Consider the following 21,260-nt stretch of genomic DNA (forward strand, 5'->3'; position numbering starts at 1 on the left):
TGTAACGTTTTAACCTCATGACACCCCCCCAATAAAGAACATAGCCGAGAGGCTGGCTAAACAGAATGAACACAACAAGCCAGCAAGTCTGAAATACCAGTAAGCAAGTTCACCAAGTTCGCGATCTCTTTCCAGATCATTGAATACGTACATTTTCATCCTTCTGAATGATTGCACCAGCTTTTTTGTTAGTGTTTAGTCTCTCTTTAATCTTTTAGTTCATACTTGACTTCATTTTTTCAGAGGTGCAACACAGTACAGTCGTCCATCACCACTTTGCGCTTCAAATTTCACAGCTTCAATCTGTCACGGTTTTTGAAATTAATTCTACGGCCTATTATTACGTGGAAAATTTGCATATTTAAGCAATTGTTTGGCCCAAAAGAACATAAAATGCATAGAAATGGCTAAATGAAACAAAATACAACTATAAGGCATTCTAAAGTCACACTGAGATGCTGGGATATGTAGTATTCTAGACTGGGCACTAGGTGTCAGTAATGTTACACTACATGCAGGTTTACAGTGCATATCCCAGCGCATGATGACAAAAAAGGTCAGCATGTAGGTTAACAAAAAAAACAACATTGAATATTAAATATTAACATATAATGCCAACAAATACAATCGGAAAGGCAGATCAGGCAATCTAGAAGAACTCAAATTTTAAGTTTTCTTCATGAGTCAAGTCAAATTTATTTATATATGGCCAAATTCACAACAATGATCTCAAGGCACTTTCCACATGTCTAGCCCCACGCTCCTCACACATTCCAGAGAACCAATATGCAGTGACATCATTCGGAACCATAACTGTTTGCAGCTCTGAGAGAAAATTGTCTTTCCCAGTGGATCCCCCAAGCTGACAAACTCCATAAATAGACTTCGTGGAATCGGGGCTCATAACGTGCACTATTACTGAGGGTCTTTACCGGCACTGGGGCTCTTTTCAGCCTGCTTCGTGACCAAGCTCTGCCATGTTTGTACAATATTTAGAGTGTACACGAGGTGCTGTGGGGAGAATATTTTGCTTGTGACAACAGAAATAGTAATATTAGATTTGAGATTACATAGTGCTTTTCTAAACACGCAAAGCGACACATACAACAGTCATCACCAAGCAATACAAGCAACAATGACTAAAAAATATCATCCATTCGAAGTTAAATCCAAATATAGACACCAGACATTGGGAATCTACATTCATATACAGTATGTAAACTGGCTTATGTAAGGAATAGCATGGTTTGTATGGTGTAGGGCATTCACTTGAATTGGAGAAACAAGCAAAGATATGTCATTTCATTTTTAAAATACAAAAATATTCAACAAAGTGACTGTAGATTATTTTGTAACATGTATTAACATAAAAAACAGGAGTCAGCACGGCACCAGGCATGAAGCTCACTGCACATCATGGGTAAACCAAACACAGGATCACTAACAGGTAAAAAGAGGATAAACAAACATTTGTATGTAAAAAAAAAATAGAAATGTATTTGTATTAAATTTAGTAAATATAAGTAATTGACCTCCAAATTATTATTACTCCAGTCGTGATCTCTTGGTCTTGTAGCCCATTCCCGTCTTGAGCAGGTCTACCACCTTGTTCCTGAGATCCTTTGCCAGTTCTTTGGTCTTGCCCATGGTGGTGGATGTGACTGTTACTGTGACAGGTGTCTTTTATCCAGATAAAGAGTTGAGATTAGGAGTACTTTGCTAAAGGGACAGGGCTAATGTGTGTGATCACGGATACATAACCTTTATTTATCAGGATTATTTGTGTGAAACATGTTGTGTTTCTGCTGCATGGCGGATGAGTGGTTCATAACTCATAGCTTGGATTGGAAGTTGTGTTTCTCAGTTAAAATAAATCTACCATAAAAATCTGGACTGTTCAAATTTTGTTGTAATCAGCAAGGGATCAAAATACTAATACTTATTTCCAAGAGGTCAGGACAGAATACCCACGAGGTTCATTGGTCAAAGCCATATTATTCAATACCACATGCATGTGTAACGGTTAGTCTGAACTCTTGGCAACAGTCCCGAGTAACATTTGAGGGTGCTTAATCTCACCAGTAGAATCCCATCAGGCACAAAAACCAAAAACTGGTTTGGGTTGTCGTCTCATGTTCTCATGCCAGGAGCTTCTCTGGGTTCTTGGAGGGGCTCTGCAGCAAACTGTTCTGAAAACTCTGCTCTGGTAATTCAGGGACTAGGAACTCCAATAAAATGTCACATAGGCAGTAAACCAGGTGTCTAAAAAACAGGATATGGGAATTAAATGGGCATGAGGGTGGCCGGAAGGATTTACATACATATATACATACTATATACGAAGCTGACATTGGTACCACCGTTGGCGGGATTATTCCTAAGGGTTTTCTAAGCTTTTCTAACGACAAAAATATTACACTTATAATGAAAGAATGCTAATTTGCAGAAATTGACTTATCACGGTCGCGTGTGGGGCACGGTCGCAGCTCTTTTGGGGAGTGGCTAGATCAAATATACAATACGTAACAGTCATGAGCTGCGTAAGACGTTTACGTGACGCTCACCTGTTAATGTTGGGATCCTGGAAGGAGTCAAGAACAGTCCGCCAGCTGATCTTGTACTTGTCTGGGCCAAGCAAATCTGAGATTAACTCTGGGTGACACAAAAGCATGGACTCCATAAACATTGGTTGTCCTGCTCAGATTCATATACATACAGAAATGAAGACAGTGAGCAAAGCACAAATGGTTCTGTTGATGCGTTATTTGATGCAAGCTAGGACTGTAAAGCTTATTAGAGTGCTGGAGTATTGCAGCATGCAGCATACTGTCAACCCTACTTGTGTACCTGGTATAAGACTCATCAGACAATGCAAGGCTTGCTCCTTGGTGTCGTCCTTCTGACTCTGACTTCGTTCTGTTTCAAAGGAAGTGGGCAGAACTCCTCCTGGCCACACAGACTCCTGGATGGCCTGAAGGTAATATACCCAGTATCTGGTACATGTCAGGTTGGCCACACTCACATCCAGCCATCTGGAATATGCAAATAGACAAGAACTGTTGAGATTTAAAACAGCGGTTTTGTTCATTGATTATGGGTAATCTGTGACAATAATATGACTTCTTTGAATATAAAGACGTTCCAGCCAATGAGTTAAAAGCCCCAGGCTGTCAACTCATTGTCCAACACAGCTCTTAAGGTGTCATGGAGTGAGGTTTCCACAATGTACAGCCACACAGACAGGCATCCGTTTCACATGTAATGTCATGTCAACGCCCAATAACAGTCTGATGACCTCCCATCAGTATTGGCATACAAAGTGGCTGAGGAGTTCAATGCATTGGGATCGTGACCAACACTGAATTATCATGTTGTCAGACCAAGTAATCCATTTAAGAAAAAAACCATGAATTGCATTCCCACGGGGATTTTGGCTTTGGGGTCTTCACTTGGCATGGTTTCAGCCGCAATCACAGTACGGTTCCCCTAAAGACTTTAGCATTAGTGTCACATTTAAGGTCTTGTGATGAGTAAATGCAATAGTCTGGGGAGTGCGGGGGCACCTTGACTATTTCATTCTGTCCTGACCTCTTTCACACCCACATTTACCATCCGAGCGGGTGGAAACACAGACAGTCACCACCCAGACTAGGAAGGAAGGTTATTTAAAGCACCAAGTAAAAGCTAAAAAAAGGCATTCAGGCACAGTGGTAGTCACGCTTGGAAAACACTAAAAACGGAAGATAATACCCAGCTGGTAGTTTGTGAAAAAAAGTTATATCAATGGATAACACCTGTAAAACACACAAAATGTAAACGACTAGGAATGGATGAAGTATTACAAACGTTCGGACTTCACAGTGCCAACCAGTGTTTTTGACTGAGTGGCATCAATAGACACAGAATTGGTCATTTGCTTTGCTTTCATACCACAGTGGAACCCGTTTAAGTGGACAGCCCTCGGATTGGCTGACTCACCTTGTTGACATAATGGAACGTAGCCATTACTTGCACATTTGCTTGAGACGTTTGACAGAGAATACGGGATTTTTGAACCTACGGCGGTTTGTTGGCATCGTGGCCTTCCATCACGTAGGCACAATGTCGCATGTTCGTAAATGATTAGAAAGAAGCAGAGGACAGCCATCCCTCACGGCTTTGCGCTTCGGACATGTTAATAATATATGTTAACATATTACAAATAATACATGATCGCTGTTTCGTGGTTGACTGGTCAAAACATATTGAAAGTCAACTAATACGTAGCATTCTGGTCACTGGGCGTCAGTTATGTTACACTGATGAGAGTGAAAAAGAACTTATCCTCCAATTCAGTGTGGAAGTGGTATCTTTTTGGTTTCTTAACTTTGTCCTTCTTCTGAGATCTAAGCTAAGATCCTGCACAAAACCCTTAAACCGCTGAACCTGAGCTTGAAGGATAAATGTGTATTTATTAAATGTGTATTTATACACACACACACACAGATGCTTGAAAGAAGAACATCCCTATGTTCCATAGGAACATCCCAAAAAACACTTTACATTCCCAGAAATGAGATCATTCATCTGCGGACTGTGAACAATGACAGCCATTTGGGGGACATGAAATTATGGAGGGAACTCGAACCATCACCAGAAAGACGCAACGTTATCTTGCTTGTGAACCAGAAAGTAGACAACAATTGTATCCCTTCATACTGTTATGAGTGGAATATTCCATTGGCAAACAGCTGCACAGGTTGTTGTCACAGTACACGTTGCATTCATTTTTTCTACGGACCATAGCTCCCCAGTATCTGCAGCGCTCATGTAGCCCCAGACCACCATGCAAGACACAATTATATCAGTACTCACTTGGTACTACTGTTGCTCTATACAAGCTGCACACTGACTACTCTTAACTCATTCATTGTAAAATATAAAAAAACTAAAATAATAAATATGTATTTGGTATTGAATGCTATAATGTCTCTTATACAGTAGGTATACTGTAAAAAACTGCACGGCATCATACTTGGAGATGCTAGTGCAATGCCATTGCAGTTGACAGACAGGTCCTTCTAAGCACTACTCGTGAAGCAAAGCCGTTTTGATCCCACCGTTGTAATGTCTGCTGCCAGTGACGCATAAAGCCCCGTCTAGGCGGCTCAGGATCATCAAATCAGCACCTCCAATCAAGCCTCAGCGCAGTCTGGCATTCATAAACCTTAGCTCTGTTTTCACGTGTCGTTTAAATGCGGACACATGGTTTTATTGCGACCGTCATGTCGCTATGATTTAATGAAGGTCAAAACCTAGACACGAGACATCCCAGCTTGGGCCTGGAATATCACATATGGCACACAGAGGCTTGTGTAAACAGTCTTACTTCAGTGCATAGGACGCTGATACTTCTATATCTAGTCTCAAGCAGATCCCTGCTTTTACAATAACATTCATCCAATTAGGTTTCTGCTGTCATCGCCACTACAGTCTAATGACAATCACTGTAATGATTCATTTCCTATTGGCCCAAGCAAAGCCACACACAGTTTTCAGTCAATTAAATAAAACCAATGCCAAGTAATTCTATAGTAGATGTTGCGGTCTGGTCGAGTCTTAAGTCTGTACTGCGGTACTGCTACTACCAAAACCACAGTGGTTTTCCAGTTCTACTGTCAAATATTTTTAAGCAGGGGAAAATGAAGAGGAAAATCCCACTGTCTCGATTTATGAACCTAATGTGGCATGTGTAGTTTTCATCGCCAGATATACTCACTGTTGCTGTTTTCCAGTCAGTCTTTTTGTGTTTTTGTGCACTTTGTTTCACTATTCCTGGTTTTGAGGATTGTTTTTTCCTGGTATTAAATATTACATTTACCTTTGATCTATCTGTGCTTTCTTATTCCGTGCCTGGTAGTTTTTTTGTTTCTTAAATGTTCATCCCAACTTTTTGAGAGGTAACATCACCGCATTTTCCCAAAACCTTTTTTGTTTTGTAAAATGTCAAGTTTTTCTCCCTAAAATTTGACTATTCACGAGACCTTGTTGAAACCAACACAAAGGATGTTTATATTTGTTTCCATGTTTTTGAGATTGTTTTTTGTTCCGTACGATTGTTTTGTTATTCCTGGTATTAAATATTACATTTACCTTTGATCTATATGTGCTTTCTTATTCCCTGCCTGGTAGTTTTTTTTGTTTCTTAAATGTTCATCCCAACTTTTTGAGAGGTAACATGACCACATTTTCCAAAAACCTTTTTTGTTTTGTAAGTTGTCAGTTTTTCTCCCTAAAATTGGACTATTCACGAGATCAACACAAAGGATGTTTATTTTTGTTTCCATATATGGTAAACACAGATGAGTCAAACCTCTGCTCCAATTTGAGCTAAAATAAACCTGCGTGTTTTTCGACAATGTCACCGCACAAGTATGCCTCTGGAGACAGAGGATGAACCAGGAACATCTCAGGTCCCAGGACTCAGGTGAGCGGTGAAAACAGACGCCAGGGTTGTGAAGAGGCCAAAAGGGTTTCCACGTTACTTCATCCGGCTGCTGACTTACAACAGTGTTTATCGCTCATCAAGATCATTTTGCAGACATCCCAATGGTGTTTCAGTATGTCCTACTTGTTCTCAGTAACCTAAGAGTGTTGATAATTAGGTGCCATATTATCTTACATGTGGACTAACACTAAATAATAATGCACAGAGTCTCAAAGGGTCTCAAACTGCAGGCGGACCATATTTTGTGGCCCCCGATTTAAACAGGTTTAAGCAAGTTTGTCCATACTGCTTTGAGGTCATATTTGTTATCAATAAATAAATGTGCTTTACAATTTGAGACAAGAGTATTTCATTGTATGGGCAAAAGTTTGTAGCTTTTTTATACAAGACTCCACTGAATTTAATTATCATCATATCGTGATACATCCCAAAAATATTGTGATACATGCTAAGGTCCGTATCGGCCAACTCTAATAAACAATCACCAAAATTGGCCGTAACCTGTTTACATATTGGTAAAAAGTAAGCACCGTAGGTTAAAAAAAAAGCACCTCAGCAACGTGACCACAATTGGGAAGCTCAGCTCGGCGTGTTATTTTGAGTATTTTTCTATTGACCTTAATTGGTTCGACACAAACCCCTCAGACAGTTTTGAGGAGTCTGCTTTTGTCCCAGGAACATTCTGTGCAGAGATGTCACACCTCCTCCACTGCAGCAATGCGGATAGAGCACATGTCCCATTATGTAACAAGCATCTTTTTTTTTTTTTAACCAACTCTCTCCCCCGCTTCTTCTCATCAATACCAAATCGATCACGTATTGCCTGTCACTGTTCTGACCACACACACAGCACTGCCAGGATGTGAATTCAGGCTGACAGCAGAGCTGCGCTTCCAAAAGTGTCTCCATGCCTTGTGCAGAGACCAGGATATGAAGACACTGGCCCAAGATGAAAAATAATATCACAGCTTTACAGTAAAAATATTAGGATTAGGATTAGAGGAAAACCAGCTAATATACCACATTTCTGTCAAGAAGAATCATCTGCTTCTGACATAACAAAGCATGAGGTCAGATGTTGTGTTAGCACACGATAAAGAAAAATCTGTCAGGAAAAACCGCTGTCTAAAATAAACTGTAGGGACTACAGCTGCTAAAATCCCATCTGGGTGGAACCCCCCACAAAAATGGATACTCTATCAATACTGCAAATATCTCAAAACAGATGCCAGTGAATAAATATTTTTCACAAATGTTTTTCCTCACAGTCTTCAAATATGGTGGCATGTCTGCAATTGGCTACAAGGCAAGCACAGGGTAGTGATGTTGTGTTCGGATCTTTGAGGTTAATAATGCTTTTTTAAAAATCAAATTTATTGCAGCGCTAACACACAAAAATTATAAGCCTTCGCTATAATGTGTTTTTTACATTTTACTAATAAAATATTTTATTATTTTGGTAGTAAATTTATTTAATGAACATGTTGCTTCTGTCCACCGGAGGAGCCCAATAAATGTGAGGCTGAGACGCAATGCCTTATGGGAAAACTGTTTTTGTGGTTTTATTTTCTTTTAACCTCATATTAGGACATATTTGTATATTTGCCACTTTTGTCATATTTTGGCACTTGATTGTACACCAGCAGATGACACAGCACCCCGAATCATCACAGACTGAGGTATCTTCACACTGGACTTTAGGCGGCTTCTGTCCTGTGCCTCTCCAGTCTTACTCTAGACCAGGGGTCGGCAACCTTTACTATGAAAAGAGCCATTTTACCCCCTTGCACACTAAAGAAAAATAACCTGGAGCCGCAAAACATAGTATGTTTAAAACAATTAGGGGGTATCAAAGTAGTTCAGATAACAAAAGACGAGTTGGAGTACTCTTGCTAGTATTGGAGATAAACTTACATAAATATATGTGTAAAGTACAGTAAACTTACCTGATTTGTTTACTCTGGCAAACAAGTTCCCATGCACCAGTCTTTTTAAAAAATGATCTCTAATATATTTTTTGGAATTATCAAGTAGTTCTGGGAAAGTATTACTTCACCATTCAGTGGTGCCCAGCCAATCACAGGGCACATATAGACAAACAACCATTCACACTCACATTCATACCTATGGACAATTTGGAGTCGCTAATTAACCTAGCATGTTTTTGGAATATGGGAGGAAACCGGAGTACCCGGAAAAAAACCCACACATGCACGGGGAGAACATGCAAACTCAGGGTGGAATTGAACTCGGGTCTTCTAGTTGTGAGGCCTGCGTGCTAACCACTCGTCCGCCGTGCAGCCCATGGTAAAGTATTACTTATTTTCCTTCATGTTTACTTGTGTGAGAGAGAACTGAATAGCATCCTGTCTGCTGTCAGAACTCAGTCAGGATGCATTCATGGTCTCACACAAAGTTGGATTTTTTTAAACTCATTACAAACACATGCATTTTCCCCACTCGGGTGTTAAAAAATATTCAAACATTGCAAAGGGAGCCACAACAAAGAAGCTGAAGAGCCACATGCGGCTCTGGAGCCGCAGGTTGCTGACCCCTGCTCTAGACCATAGGAACTTGATTTCCAAAAGAGAGACAATGTTTGCTTTCGCCAGAGAACAGGACCTTAGACCAGTGCCCAACAGTCCAATTCTTTCTATCCAAAGCCGAGGTCCCAAGCCCAAATTAGGAAACAGAGTCTTTTGAGACTGTCAGAATATTTTCGGTTTTCGGTTTTCTTGAGCTGTATGCCATAAAAATCTAAATTAAGACATAAAAGGTTTTGAATAACTCTGATTTCAGGTTTCAAAATTTGAATTATATCACGGAAGAAAATTAATTTTACACAATAATCTCATTTTTTTGACATAGCTCTGGACATTGCCAAAATTATTGCAATTTCAAGTTTCAACCAAACTAAAAAATGCTTTCCAAATAATGTATTATGCAGCAAGAAGTCCCTACTGAAACTCAAGCCAACCAGCCTCGAACTGCCAGATAAAGATCCTTGGACAGTGAAGCAACGGAGGGAGTGCAAGAAACATGAAAAGACCGAGGTCATTCCCTAAGAAAGCTGCTGACAGGCTTTGAATCATCCGTTCCTACCCTCATCCTCACCTCAAACATTAAGCTGTCATTACGGACTCGCGGTGCCATGGGCTGTGTTTATGTGAGCATTAATATCCTATTTTAGGAAGTAAAAATAAAGAATCAATCAATCATTGTGTGACAGGTGCAGAAGAGGACTGGGGGGGAGTTGTTGCGCTATTTGGACTTTGGATATGCGAATTATGCTGCACAGTAAAGGAAGCCAATACATATCCCAAAAGGATACACTTGTGCAGTGAAAGACTCGGATTGGCTCGCTCATGTCGACATAAGCGGTTGTCGGTATAACCAAATATAGGGGGATTCTTTTTGGGAGTTGCACCTCACACTACACACAGAAACTTTTTAAATGTGTACCCAGAGAACAGCGCTGAATATTCAAAGGCATGTCGTATTTTGGCAGGTCTGAACTCAATGGGTCAGGACTTGATGAGTTGGTTGACTTAAATAAGTTCCACCGTGCATGGTTACAATTCAACACTGGACAGATGCATGAGGAGGAAATTTTCAAATTCAGTGTTAATTTCCTCAAAATTTACCTTCATTTTTAAAATCGCAGACTAGTGTTGGGGTCTGGAGCGTAGAAAAGGTTGGGAACCATTGAGAGTCAGACGACATTAATGACATATTGCTGATGCAGGATTTAGACATTGAACAGAAACAGAAAAGGTCCACTTTGCAGAGTTGTCACAATCGCCTTATGAAAGCAAAAGCATACCTCATGGAGTTTTAGAGGTCACAAGAAAGAATTATTGGAAATGAAATTAACAACAATTTTATACTTATAGTTAAGACCCAACTGTTATAAAATAATCTTTCTGTTCATTTCAGGATAAAACCTACTTTTGGTAAAATCTTATATAATTAGGATTGTGCTGTCATATAATTGTATTAAAATACATATATAAAATTTATAAATAAAATAAATAAATAAAATTTATAAATAAAATACATAAAAAATAAGTACAATTAAATTATAAATAAAAAATGAATACAAAATAAATATACAAAATAATAATTAAAAAAACTTAAATTATATCAGAAAGACAGGAAGTGACCAAATGTAACAGTTACTGATTGTAAAAGTACCAGATGGAGGGGTAGGATTTAATAAGCTTTGCTTCTTCCTACTCCTATTGGACATGTGGAACTGTGAACTGATTATGTGATGCACTCAATTGTAACCTGATATTAGGAGTGGCAGTTTGGTCAAAAATGTAAAGCAACCTCCATAGACCATAGTCCAACAAGGTTGATGAATTACTATCATATTTTGCCATTGTGAACATAACCATCAGCGACCCCATTCTCTACACGACATATGGTATATCTCAAAGAAAAACATACCTATTTCTTTTTAACTAGAGGGGAGAAGATGCTCTGTCCAAAGAAATGACAAATGATAGCAGATACCTGCCACACAGAGTTGTCACTGCGATGCTGACAGACTGCTGCCTAATATAGACAAGGCCAAACAAAAGCACGAGGCCTTTCATAGTTGGCCAGTGGAACATCTTAAAATAGCAGAGTCTGTATCAAAATGAAGCAACAATATTCCCGTACCGACACCCCAGGGAGCATGAGGTCACATCACTGGAGCAGGAGTACACAGTAGCAGACTGTCTTGGGAGTGTATTGGAGGCTTTTCTTCTTGTTTAAGGAGAATGGAGTAGTGTGTATGAGTCCGATTTCAAATTATCATGACTAAACACAGATAGTAAGCAACTTGACAGGAATTATTGGCAACACAGGAAGTGAACACATTAATAACTGCTGGAGGTGGGACGACATGAACTCAGGTTCTACTTACTCCTTTTCGGACATGTTGAATGGTAAAAATGTAAATTATCCATTTAGCAGCACGAATGACCGTATGAACGAACCATACCGGTGTAACCAGTACCTCAAATCGTCTGACAAATGTTGTCATTGTACTTTTCTGTGGAATCTCATGGGAGAGAATCAAAAATGCAGAGTTTGATTGCAACCGGAGCGGTAGCACGATGATGCGATTGTCATAGCTCAACAAAGAGCAACAGCAACATCCCGTTACACTATGCATTTTATCATGGAAGGCCCTTTACAGACTAAAACCGTTGACGGCATTTAAAAACATACTATTGTCAGACACCTCTGACATTGGCTGGCTTGAATTAAGAGCCGAAATAGGCTGATGGTGCAGTGGATGAATCCACAGACGGAGCTGATGTCAGTTTTTTGACAGGAAAACTTTCCAAGCAGGATTACTGGCTTTAAAAAGCGATATGACAGGCAAGTATTTGAACACATTTTTCAGATATAATCAGATTTAAAGGCAAACAAAAGAATTGTTTGCTTTGTCATTACATTCCAGTTATGGTTATTATTTATCATACCTTATGATGACTGACAACTGGAAATGTCTGGCCCAGCCAGAGTTGGACCAAGTCTGGTCCAAGACTGAGCCTTGGTTTAGTACACCGGGTGCTTCGTGTGTTTTAACCATATGTGATAGATTGTATGTGTTGTGAGGTGCTAATTTAAAAGCCGCCAGAGGGAGACATCATATCCGGCCATCCTCATTAATATCTTACATGTAACACTTACGGCATAACTTCAATAATTGACTGCAAAAAAATATGTCAAATGTGGACTCTTAATCAATGGCTCGCAGACCCCAGGAGTCCCCGGATTCCAGTTTGAGGATCCCTGCTGTCTGAATGTGTGTCACCTGTTAATCAGGGTCCCAAAGAGCAGCCTGATGGTCCTTTGAATATTCTCCGTGCAAAGCCAGCTCCACTGCTCTCTCATGAGCAGACACAGGATGTTCAACGCCACATCAGCCAACGCCGTCTCGGCTTCATGGAAAACACATAAAGTCATGCAAGTTAAAACTACAGTAGCACAACCACTGAACTTCAAATTTATGAGCGTGCAATAGTTTGCAATAATTTAAAACATTTAAATGTAAGATAAACAAATAATGGCTTATTGTGCAATGGAGGCAGCATTTGAAGGTCAAATGTTCATACAGTATTTTTGCATTAAATACAGTACATGGTTATCATTGCAGTAACACTGTATGCACCTGCTGATATCACAATCTCATTCATTTACTAACAGCGCCCTCTGGTGGACAGACAATAATGCGGCAGCTTTTGCCAGCAAAAACAGTTTTAATTCTCAACTGTTGGGTGGGGATGCAGACAACTTGTCAAAAATGACATTAAAATATGCATTACAAAATATTTTGTACCTTTTCTGTGATAACACGGCAATTTGTTTTAAATGTTATTTCAGATCATGACATGTATTAGTTACTGAAGTTATAATTTTATTTACATTACATTAAAGCATTTCAAATTCTACCCTGTTCAACTTGCAGGTCATGGTATCCCGTAAAAATACAAAACAAATAGTTTGAGGACAAAATTTAATTTTATTAAGTATCGTTTCAGGGGCTGTTTAAATACTGGTATCATTTCAAAAATAACAATTTGGCACCAGTATCAAATAAAATGCTTGTTATAAGTTTTTTCCTCTTCCTGATGCATTTTTTGACTGATACGAGTTATACACCAGAACAATTTATAGTCCAAAGTATATTTGTAAAATATAGCCGACTCCTGTCTTACCACGACCTTGACTTTCAGTGGAGCATTTATGTTGACAATGTCCGGTTTCTGTAACCAATGGACTATCTCTATCCCCACAGTTTGGCATGGACGTCATGGTGAGTTTCTCTTGTTTCGAGATAAAAAACTGCAGATCCACCAAAGACATCCCATTAAACATCTGCGAATAGAAAGCAAAGAAAGACAAGACATTTAAAAGGAGCGTAACATTGGTATTGTGTAACTAAATGTAGGAAAAAAGGATGACCAGTGAAAATTCACTAACTTACTGTGTGAGTTTGTTCCAAGCTAAACAAAACAGGTGGTCTAATATCGGAGCCATTCATAAACGGGATGCTTTTACTGGAGAATTTCAAGCGTGACCTTGAGAAAGTGAGGAAGAAAATCATTTTTGCTTATTCACTGGAGGTAGACCAAACACTCCAAACATTTACAGGCTTTTTTTTGTGTTACTGTGGTAGCAACACACTCCTATACATTATTAATAGGTAAAGGTAAGGTAAAGGTAAATAGTGCCATTCGGTGTATCAGAATATTTTCACTTTCTCTGCATCATTCCATTATCTGGAATCAACCTGTGACCTGTGATAGGCCAGGTAACCAATCCGGTGTTAGGATCCACCCACTGACTGAGTCAGTTGGACAGTGAATTTTTAAATATTTCTTTTTACGTTGAACAATGAACTGGTATTTTAATGAATTAATGACATTTACATACTTGCTCTTTTTGTCAGTGATCACCTCGCCTTCATTTTCCTCAGTAGGGCTCTGGGGCTCTGAATGAGGAAAAGCCGTCTTCAGTGTGTCCACTATTGCATTCATCACAATCTGCAAAAATATGCAATGAATGAGGTAAAAATTTGTTTTTATTAAAAATACAGGAAACAGTACAGTTCATTGCATTCATTAGTGTGTTTCGCTGTTTAAGTAAAAAATGTACACAACAATTTGGCCTTGGTTTGTGTACATTTTCTGGTTCGCATACAATATGGCACATCTTGTTGTGTTAAAGGGGACCTATTATGCTAATTTTGGGACTTTGTATTGAGTTGTTGACTCCTATAGAGCAGCTACACACAATACTCCACACAGAAAGCTTTCCAGATCTTCCAGATTCTGCACCGCTTTCGGCAGTGTTTCCATGGACTTCCTGCTTCCAACCTAAACGGTCTGTTTAATTTACTCCACCCTCAGCCATTCTCTAGGTGCGCTGCACTCCATTGTGATTGGTCACACTCCGAAGCGCTCCCGAGGACTTCCGGTTACATAAGTATGTAGGTTTAACACAAGAATATAACATTGGAACAACATTTATAGGTCAGAAAAGTGAAAGAAAAACATGACACATAATAGGTCCCCTTTAATAGTACACTGCGTGTGTCCTACTGGGTTGGTAATGTATATTTTATCACAAAACATTTGTTAACATCCTACTAGCTTGCTAATAAAAAACAATGATTACACTGTATTCCGATGATATTGTCACATATAGCAATCATCAAAAATATTTGTTTGACTTATGAGGCTTGAAAACAAGACCAGTAACAAACCTTGTCGATGCGTGAGACAATAAAAGGTTTCTTGACAAAGGCAATCCGAGCATCCGTATTCAGAGCCAAAAACTCTTGCATCTGTTCACTGTTGGCTATTTCGGGAATAGCACAGAGATGCTGAAAAATGTCAAAATGTCATATTTAAAACACATCGAGTGGAGAATATTAGTGATTTTATCAAACGTAAATGAACTATGCACCTTTAGATAGGTCTCAAGCATTCCTTTCCGAGCCTCGATCTTGTCACTGTCCATGTTTCCAAACGGCATGTCTGGAAAGATTTTCTTCGGACCTTTTACACCTTCAAAACATAATACCGTATAATTTGTAAAAAAAACATGACTGTTGGTTTAAATGCTAAACACGTATTATTAATATAGTTTAATGGGCAATCTAGACTCTACAGTCGGTCCAACGGTTTGGTCCAACATGAGTGGCCAGACTAAGGCCCCGTCTACACAAGGATGTTCCTGAGATGTTTTTTCTTTTTTGCTGGGTTGAAAAAAAATTGCATCCACACTATGGCGGATTACTAAATAGTTCCATACAAACTGGAACAGATCAATAAGTAAAAAATATGGTTTCAGGGCACCCAGAACATCATTTCTCTGTGGATAGCCGCTAAGAATGCTTCAGATAAACCCTTATGGACAAAAACAGAGTGAGCATACTCAGGATTGATTGAAGTAACTCAGCTCAGCTGTTCTGGAACTGAAAACTGTTTCCAGTAAGTCAACCAGAGCTTAGCGTTAGCGTCTTAGCACGTTAACCTACCTTTGATGAGTTTCTTGAGGTCTGTTCTCTCTTCCACTCGTGTTTGTAGGTTGAGAAATTCGCTGTATCGCCTGTTGACCATGTGATATGCCACCGGTTGAATGGAAGAAGAACTTTCGAAACCTATGTGCAATGTGTTGCCATCTTCAGAGCAGGGTTGGATGTGCACTGGGTTTTCACAAGTCATCGCCGTCTCATACTGAAAGTCATCACAACCCAAAAAAAAATGTCAATAAATAAATGATAAAATCAGAAGTGTGAAGTTAGAACCTATTTGTCTTAAGGTGGTTCATGTTGTTGAAAGAACGGACAGTCCAAGTCAGTTTTGAAAAACCTCAGTCGCATCATGAACCTATTTGGTAATTTAGTTATTACAACACATTTTAACTCATCTATTTTCTATATTATTAGTAAAACTAGAAAACTTTATCCAAAGCATTTACCATATTTTCTGGACTATAAGTCACACTTTTTTTCATAGGTTGGCTGTTCTTGCGACTTATACTCCAGAGCGACTTATAAAAGAAAAAACTGTTTGTTGCATAAACACTGGACACCTTTTCTGTTCATGTTTATTTTTTGTGTAGCTGAATAAGCATTGTGTTAGCATATCTTACACCTATTCAGCCTGTTCTCTATTCTTTTATTGTTAGAACTTGCCTTCCAAGATGACGTAATGTCTGTTTTGGTCAAGTAGTTTGTAAAATAAATTACCCGCAAAAATGCGACTTATGTATGTTTTTTTTCTTCCTGATTATGCATTTTTGGCCTTGTGCGACTTATACTGCGGAGCGACTTATAGTCCAGAAAATACAGAATATGTACATCCTTACATAAGAAAAAATATAAATCAAATACAAAAATTTGGGTCTCAAATTTGATGTAAAAGCAGTCTATGTAATGCCGCTGTACTTAAGAACACAGTGGACCAAAACGTGATGAGTCAGTCGACATAAATGGGTTTCACTGTACATGACCCTTCTTACCTTGATGGTGTAAAGAGTGTAAGGGTGTGAGCCGGTGCCACGGTGTTCCTTTGCTGTGATGGTGCCAGTGATTCGAAGGTTTTGGATAATAATTGGTCCATCGGGGCTGCTTAGAGGCTCAAAACTAAATGAAGGCAAGGGTGAAGACCCTTGTAAGGGGCTCATGGCAGTCCCTTCATTGGTGTTCCCGATTGGTTCTACAACCAGAGGAAACTCCCTCGCTAAGCTACTTTCGCATTCCAAGTTCCGAAGGTTGCTGATGGGAGTGCTATCAGCGTTCTTTTCCAGTGAGTCATTTGGATGCTCTAATGTCTGTGAATTGGCCCCTTGAGGGAAGGAGCCATTTTCCTGAATGGAACACAGATCCTCCAAGTCATTACTATTGTTACTATCAACAGATGTACCATATTCTTTCTGTTGGTCATACAAGCCCTCCTCTTGTCCAATCATGACCAGCGAGTCTATGGAACTCTGCGTATAGTCACCGAACGGAGAGTCCAAGTCAGAATCATTTTCTTGGTAAAAGGGGTTTGATTTGCTTCCTCTCCTTAAATTTCTTGAGAACAACTGAGCTGTGTCATCTTCAGTTTGAGTCTCCTGACAGTCCGCAGTCTCTACCTCATCCTTATTAGACACAGCAAGTTCAGACATGGCCATCTCTGTGGAATTTCCAGTTTCTGTTTGAGCTTTTGGCGGAGGGACATGAGTATTGTTCTGAAGCTCCAATGTGGTCACTTGCTGCTGAGTGGTTTGTAATTCCTCAGGGAGTGGGGATGAAGATGAATTTAAGACCTCCTCTCCATCCATCTTTGTTTTGCCAAATATTTCTATCATGAAAAGATTTAACCAGTCAGGGTCAGACAACTTCTCAAAAAGAGGGAGCAGGACGTTGCAGGTGATGAGCTCTCCGACAACAAATTGTCCAGTGCGTGTTTCCAAGTGAGGCCGGGGCACTAAGACATGCAGCAGTAAGTCCACCAGTGCTCGGGTGTAATTGACTTCTGCTGTCTCTCCGGTCATGACAAAGTGAGGTGTGGTAACCCCAGAGTACGCCAGCCACAATTTCTTGCTCTCATAGCTGCTTTTGGGAGACCCCTGCTGCTGCACAACAAGCTCTTTGGCTCTGAGGTAGTCCTGCAGATGGCAACCAAACAGCTCCAAAATCCTCTGGGTCAGTCCCTGCAGTGATACAAAAGGCCAAAAACTGTTGGTGATAAATGTACTCATTCAATCCCAGACAGTTTTCGCTACTGGCTATATTTTCATAATTTTGACTGATTTTTTTAAGGAATATTGTGTTCTTGAACTATATGGACATGTACCAAAAGAAAGACTCTTTCAACAGAAAAAAAATGTTTCTACCTTTTCCCATTCTCGAACATAATGGGTAAGTTTCAGCAAAATTTCAGCAAAGTATATAGATTTTTCTACAAATATAACCATGACACCATGAACTATTTACAATTTTCACATTTGCAACTGAACTGTGTGTGTGTTTGCATGTGCATGCATGTGTGCAAAATTTCTCTTCAATGCGTAGCCTCCTTCACGCAACACGGCATGTGCCTTTTCTATTCCTAGTTGCGGCAGAGCATGTATTTCATTGGAACAGGTCCAGGCCGTGCTCTTATAAAATGCAGTTCTGCCACTTTTATAATAAATAATAAAATATAATATATCAATCACCCAATAAAAGAAAATTAACTTGATCATTTTGCCTGCCGCCCGGTGATTGGCTGGCGACCAGTTCAGGGTGTACCCCACCTCTCGCCCGAAGACAGCACCCCCGCGACCCTCGTGAGGATATGCAGTAGAAAATGAATGAATGAATGAATTTTCACTCTGTTCACTCTGTGCATTGGTTTCAGCGCCTTGGCATGTTTGTTCCATGGAACAATGGCATAAATGATGTGAGCCCTTTTGCCAATCATACAATCTCAATCTCTATATACCCAGAATACTGTAGCATAGTAGAAATTAAATTAGTAGATTACAATACATATATAGTCATATATTTATTTTTCATAACACAAAGAATGCTACCTTTCTGTCCACCTGCTTTGCGCGCATCTTCAGCTCCATGAACATGGATATCATGGCCTCTTGAACCTCCTTTTCAAAGCCCCTCTCAGAAGACACAGTCGAGTACCAGGAAATAACAAAGTCCCTGATGATTTTCCCCACAGTATTGTGGATCTCCTGGTCCAAGCCATGCTCATCCTCCAGAGAGGAAGGAATCTGAAAAGTAGCAATCAGGCAATTTCACATTTTGCACTGTTGGACCTTAAGGAGTAGAGCTTCAAAATGCAAAAAGAATTGACAGGTGACTCAAGTCTTATTAGTGACATTTAAATAAAAAAAAAACACAAAGAAGCGACAGGTGAAAGTTGTCACTCCTTCAATGTTATTCCTCTCAACTACAGTGTCCATTAGAATTACTACATGCACATGCATCAGGGTAAATTATATATACTGTATTAGTCAACCCACCATCACAAACAGGTTGCAGAAACACTGCTCAGTGTGGCCCTAATCATATTTTGTGATGTCCTGATGCATGCTACTATGTTAAATGTCTTTGGTTTTTTTTAACCTGCCACAGGACATGCTGGACTTTGGATTCTACGACTGCAATACCTACTAAATTGAAAGGTACACAGTGATTTACCTGTTGAAATGTGATGAACCTCTCCAGGTGAATCACACTGTTAGATTCCAAGACCGCCTGGGAGCCGAGCCACCCCCCAAGCACCACCAGCAGGCTGGTGAACATGCAGAGCAGCCAGATATTAACAAGCAAATGAAAAAGCACCAGCCAAGCCAAGAGCACACCCAAGACCACCAAACATCTCTGTCCCAGCACCTCCGACATGCTGGGAGAGTCTTTGGCTTGACACTGTCAAGATGGCAGGTGGAGCTCACGTGTGCATCAGCATCAGATCTAGAAAATAAAAGACAATGTGTTACCTGTAGGGCTGGGCAATATATTGATATTTTTTTGAGCACGATATCAAAACCAACCATATTGTTGATATAAATATAGATTGGATTTGTACTGAAATGAGCAAATAGTGGTGTACGATACCGCAAGATTTGGTATTGTTCTGATTCCAAGTAAATACTCTAGAGGACTAGTATCGCCAATACACCAATTTAAAATGAAGGTTGCATCATCAATCTCGGAATCGGAATAATTTTTATGATTTTTTTCTGCCTTTTACATTATTAATCAATTAAAGATTAAAGGATAAAGATGTTTAAATGCAATGCGACAAAGCAAAATATTATAATAACTAATAACATGTTGAGTCATGGCTGCACGGCGGTCGAGTGGTTAGTGCGCCGGCCTCACAGCTAGGAGACCAGACTTCGATCCACCCTCGGGCATCTCTGTGTGGAGTTTGCATGTTCTCCCCGTGCATGCGTGGGTTTTCTCCGGGTACTCGGAGGTTTCCTCCCACATTCCAAAAACATGCTAGGTTAATTGGTGACTCCAAATTGTCCATAGGTATGAATGTGAGTGTGAATGGTTGTTTGTCTATATGTGCCCTGTGATTGGCTGGCCACCAGTCCATGGTGTATCCTGCCTCTCGCCCGAAAACAGCTGGGATAGGCTCCAGCACCCCCGCGACCCTCGTGAGGATAAACGGTAGAATAATGTATGAATGAATGAATATTGAGTCATTTCGCTTTTCCAATATGCGGAGGGACACTGAAAAAGACTAAAAAGTGCTCCTGTCCGCACTTTGAACACCCCCGCTTTAATGAGCTCGTTTTCATTCTGTTCCAGTTCATCATAATATATGTTTAGAGCTCCAAATGCCTCTAACGGCAAAATAATTTAATATCTGAGCTAACCGCTACTTTGCTTCGATGTGATTAATGACCAAAATGTCTCCAATCCCCCTTTTCAACGTAGGCAACTAACGGTGGCAACAAACCAAATAACATTGCCAACCAACAAGATAATTTATGCATGTTACATCGCACTATTCATATCATACTCGTCATAATATTCACTCAATATGTCTTACATTAATGTTGGGTTTTCACCCCACCGTCGTCTCCGCAGCGAGACCAAACTGACACAGTCGATGTACAAAAATGAAATAATCATGTGGTTCTATATTAAACAGAATAACATTAAAGGTTGACTCTTACCTTAGTAAAATGATAAAAAATGTCCAATCGACAAGATAGCTGTGGTCGAATGTTTACTTCCTGTAGTGTGACGTCATTAGCTAGACGACACACCCCTCGTGACCTCGTACAAAAATGGCTATCGTCGCGAAATGTGTTTATTTGTACCTTCATCCATACCATTTATGTTAGTATGGATGCTGAAGGGCTACATTTTTGTCTGTTAGTCTTATTCTGCCTTTTTTTTGACTCCTCGCTACTTCCTGTTTCCTGGTTATAAAACTGTGTCTCAATTCGCCACTTGTACGGTTACGCTGAACCTTTCTGAGTGTGTTAAGTGCGTTCATTCTGAGAAGTACAGTTCACCAAAATGTAATTATCTTACAGTCAAATATGTCGTCAGCGCACTGATGAGTGATTATTATTATTAGTTATTATTATGATCATTAGTTATAAAATGTCATAAAATTGGTATGTTATGCAGGCCAGTTGCCAACAGTTTATGTATTCAGGATGTTGATAGGAATCATGTGACACTGTATGATGGAGGTTCTTATTTACATTTGCACTTTTATGGTTGTGTTTCATAATGTGACATTTG

The 21,260-nt window shown here is 39.7% G+C and overlaps 1 protein-coding gene across 1 annotated transcript; it reads right to left on the bottom strand.

The window, feature by feature from the left end:
* Nucleotides 1–193: 193 nt before the first annotated feature.
* Nucleotides 194–20,843, bottom strand: LOC131134483 (sorting nexin-19-like). Its single transcript, XM_058079823.2, has 14 exons — nucleotides 20,681–20,843; nucleotides 19,188–19,460; nucleotides 18,563–18,757; nucleotides 16,520–17,698; nucleotides 15,534–15,732; nucleotides 14,960–15,060; nucleotides 14,757–14,876; nucleotides 13,925–14,034; nucleotides 13,476–13,569; nucleotides 13,207–13,366; nucleotides 12,303–12,429; nucleotides 2,848–3,032; nucleotides 2,565–2,652; nucleotides 194–2,262 (listed from the first exon to the last, which is right to left on the bottom strand). The coding sequence occupies exons 2-14, from the start codon at nucleotides 19,389–19,391 to the stop codon at nucleotides 2,139–2,141; spliced, it is 2,886 nt and encodes a 961-aa protein (XP_057935806.2). The 5' UTR covers nucleotides 19,392–19,460; nucleotides 20,681–20,843; the 3' UTR covers nucleotides 194–2,138.
* Between the last annotated feature and the right edge of the window lie 417 nt (nucleotides 20,844–21,260).

This window comes from Doryrhamphus excisus, linkage group LG8 (assembly GCF_037039965.1).
Source record: "Doryrhamphus excisus strain RoL-2023G ecotype Guam linkage group LG8, RoL_Dexc_Guam_v1.1, whole genome shotgun sequence".
Taxonomy (NCBI): domain Eukaryota; kingdom Metazoa; phylum Chordata; class Actinopteri; order Syngnathiformes; family Syngnathidae; genus Doryrhamphus; species Doryrhamphus excisus.

Excerpts from the sequence above, each read along its gene's own strand:
- LOC131134483 (XM_058079823.2), bottom strand. The coding sequence starts at position 19,391 with ATGTCGGAGGTGCTGGGACAGAGATGTTTGGTGGTCTTGGGTGTGCTC. Across the intron at positions 13,570-13,924 it reads ATCACTGACAAAAAGAGCAA|GTCACGCTTGAAATTCTCCA; the intron begins GTATGTAAATGT and ends CACTTTCTCAAG. Across the intron at positions 13,367-13,475 it reads GCTTGGAACAAACTCACACA|ATGTTTAATGGGATGTCTTT; the intron begins GTAAGTTAGTGA and ends TTCTATTCGCAG.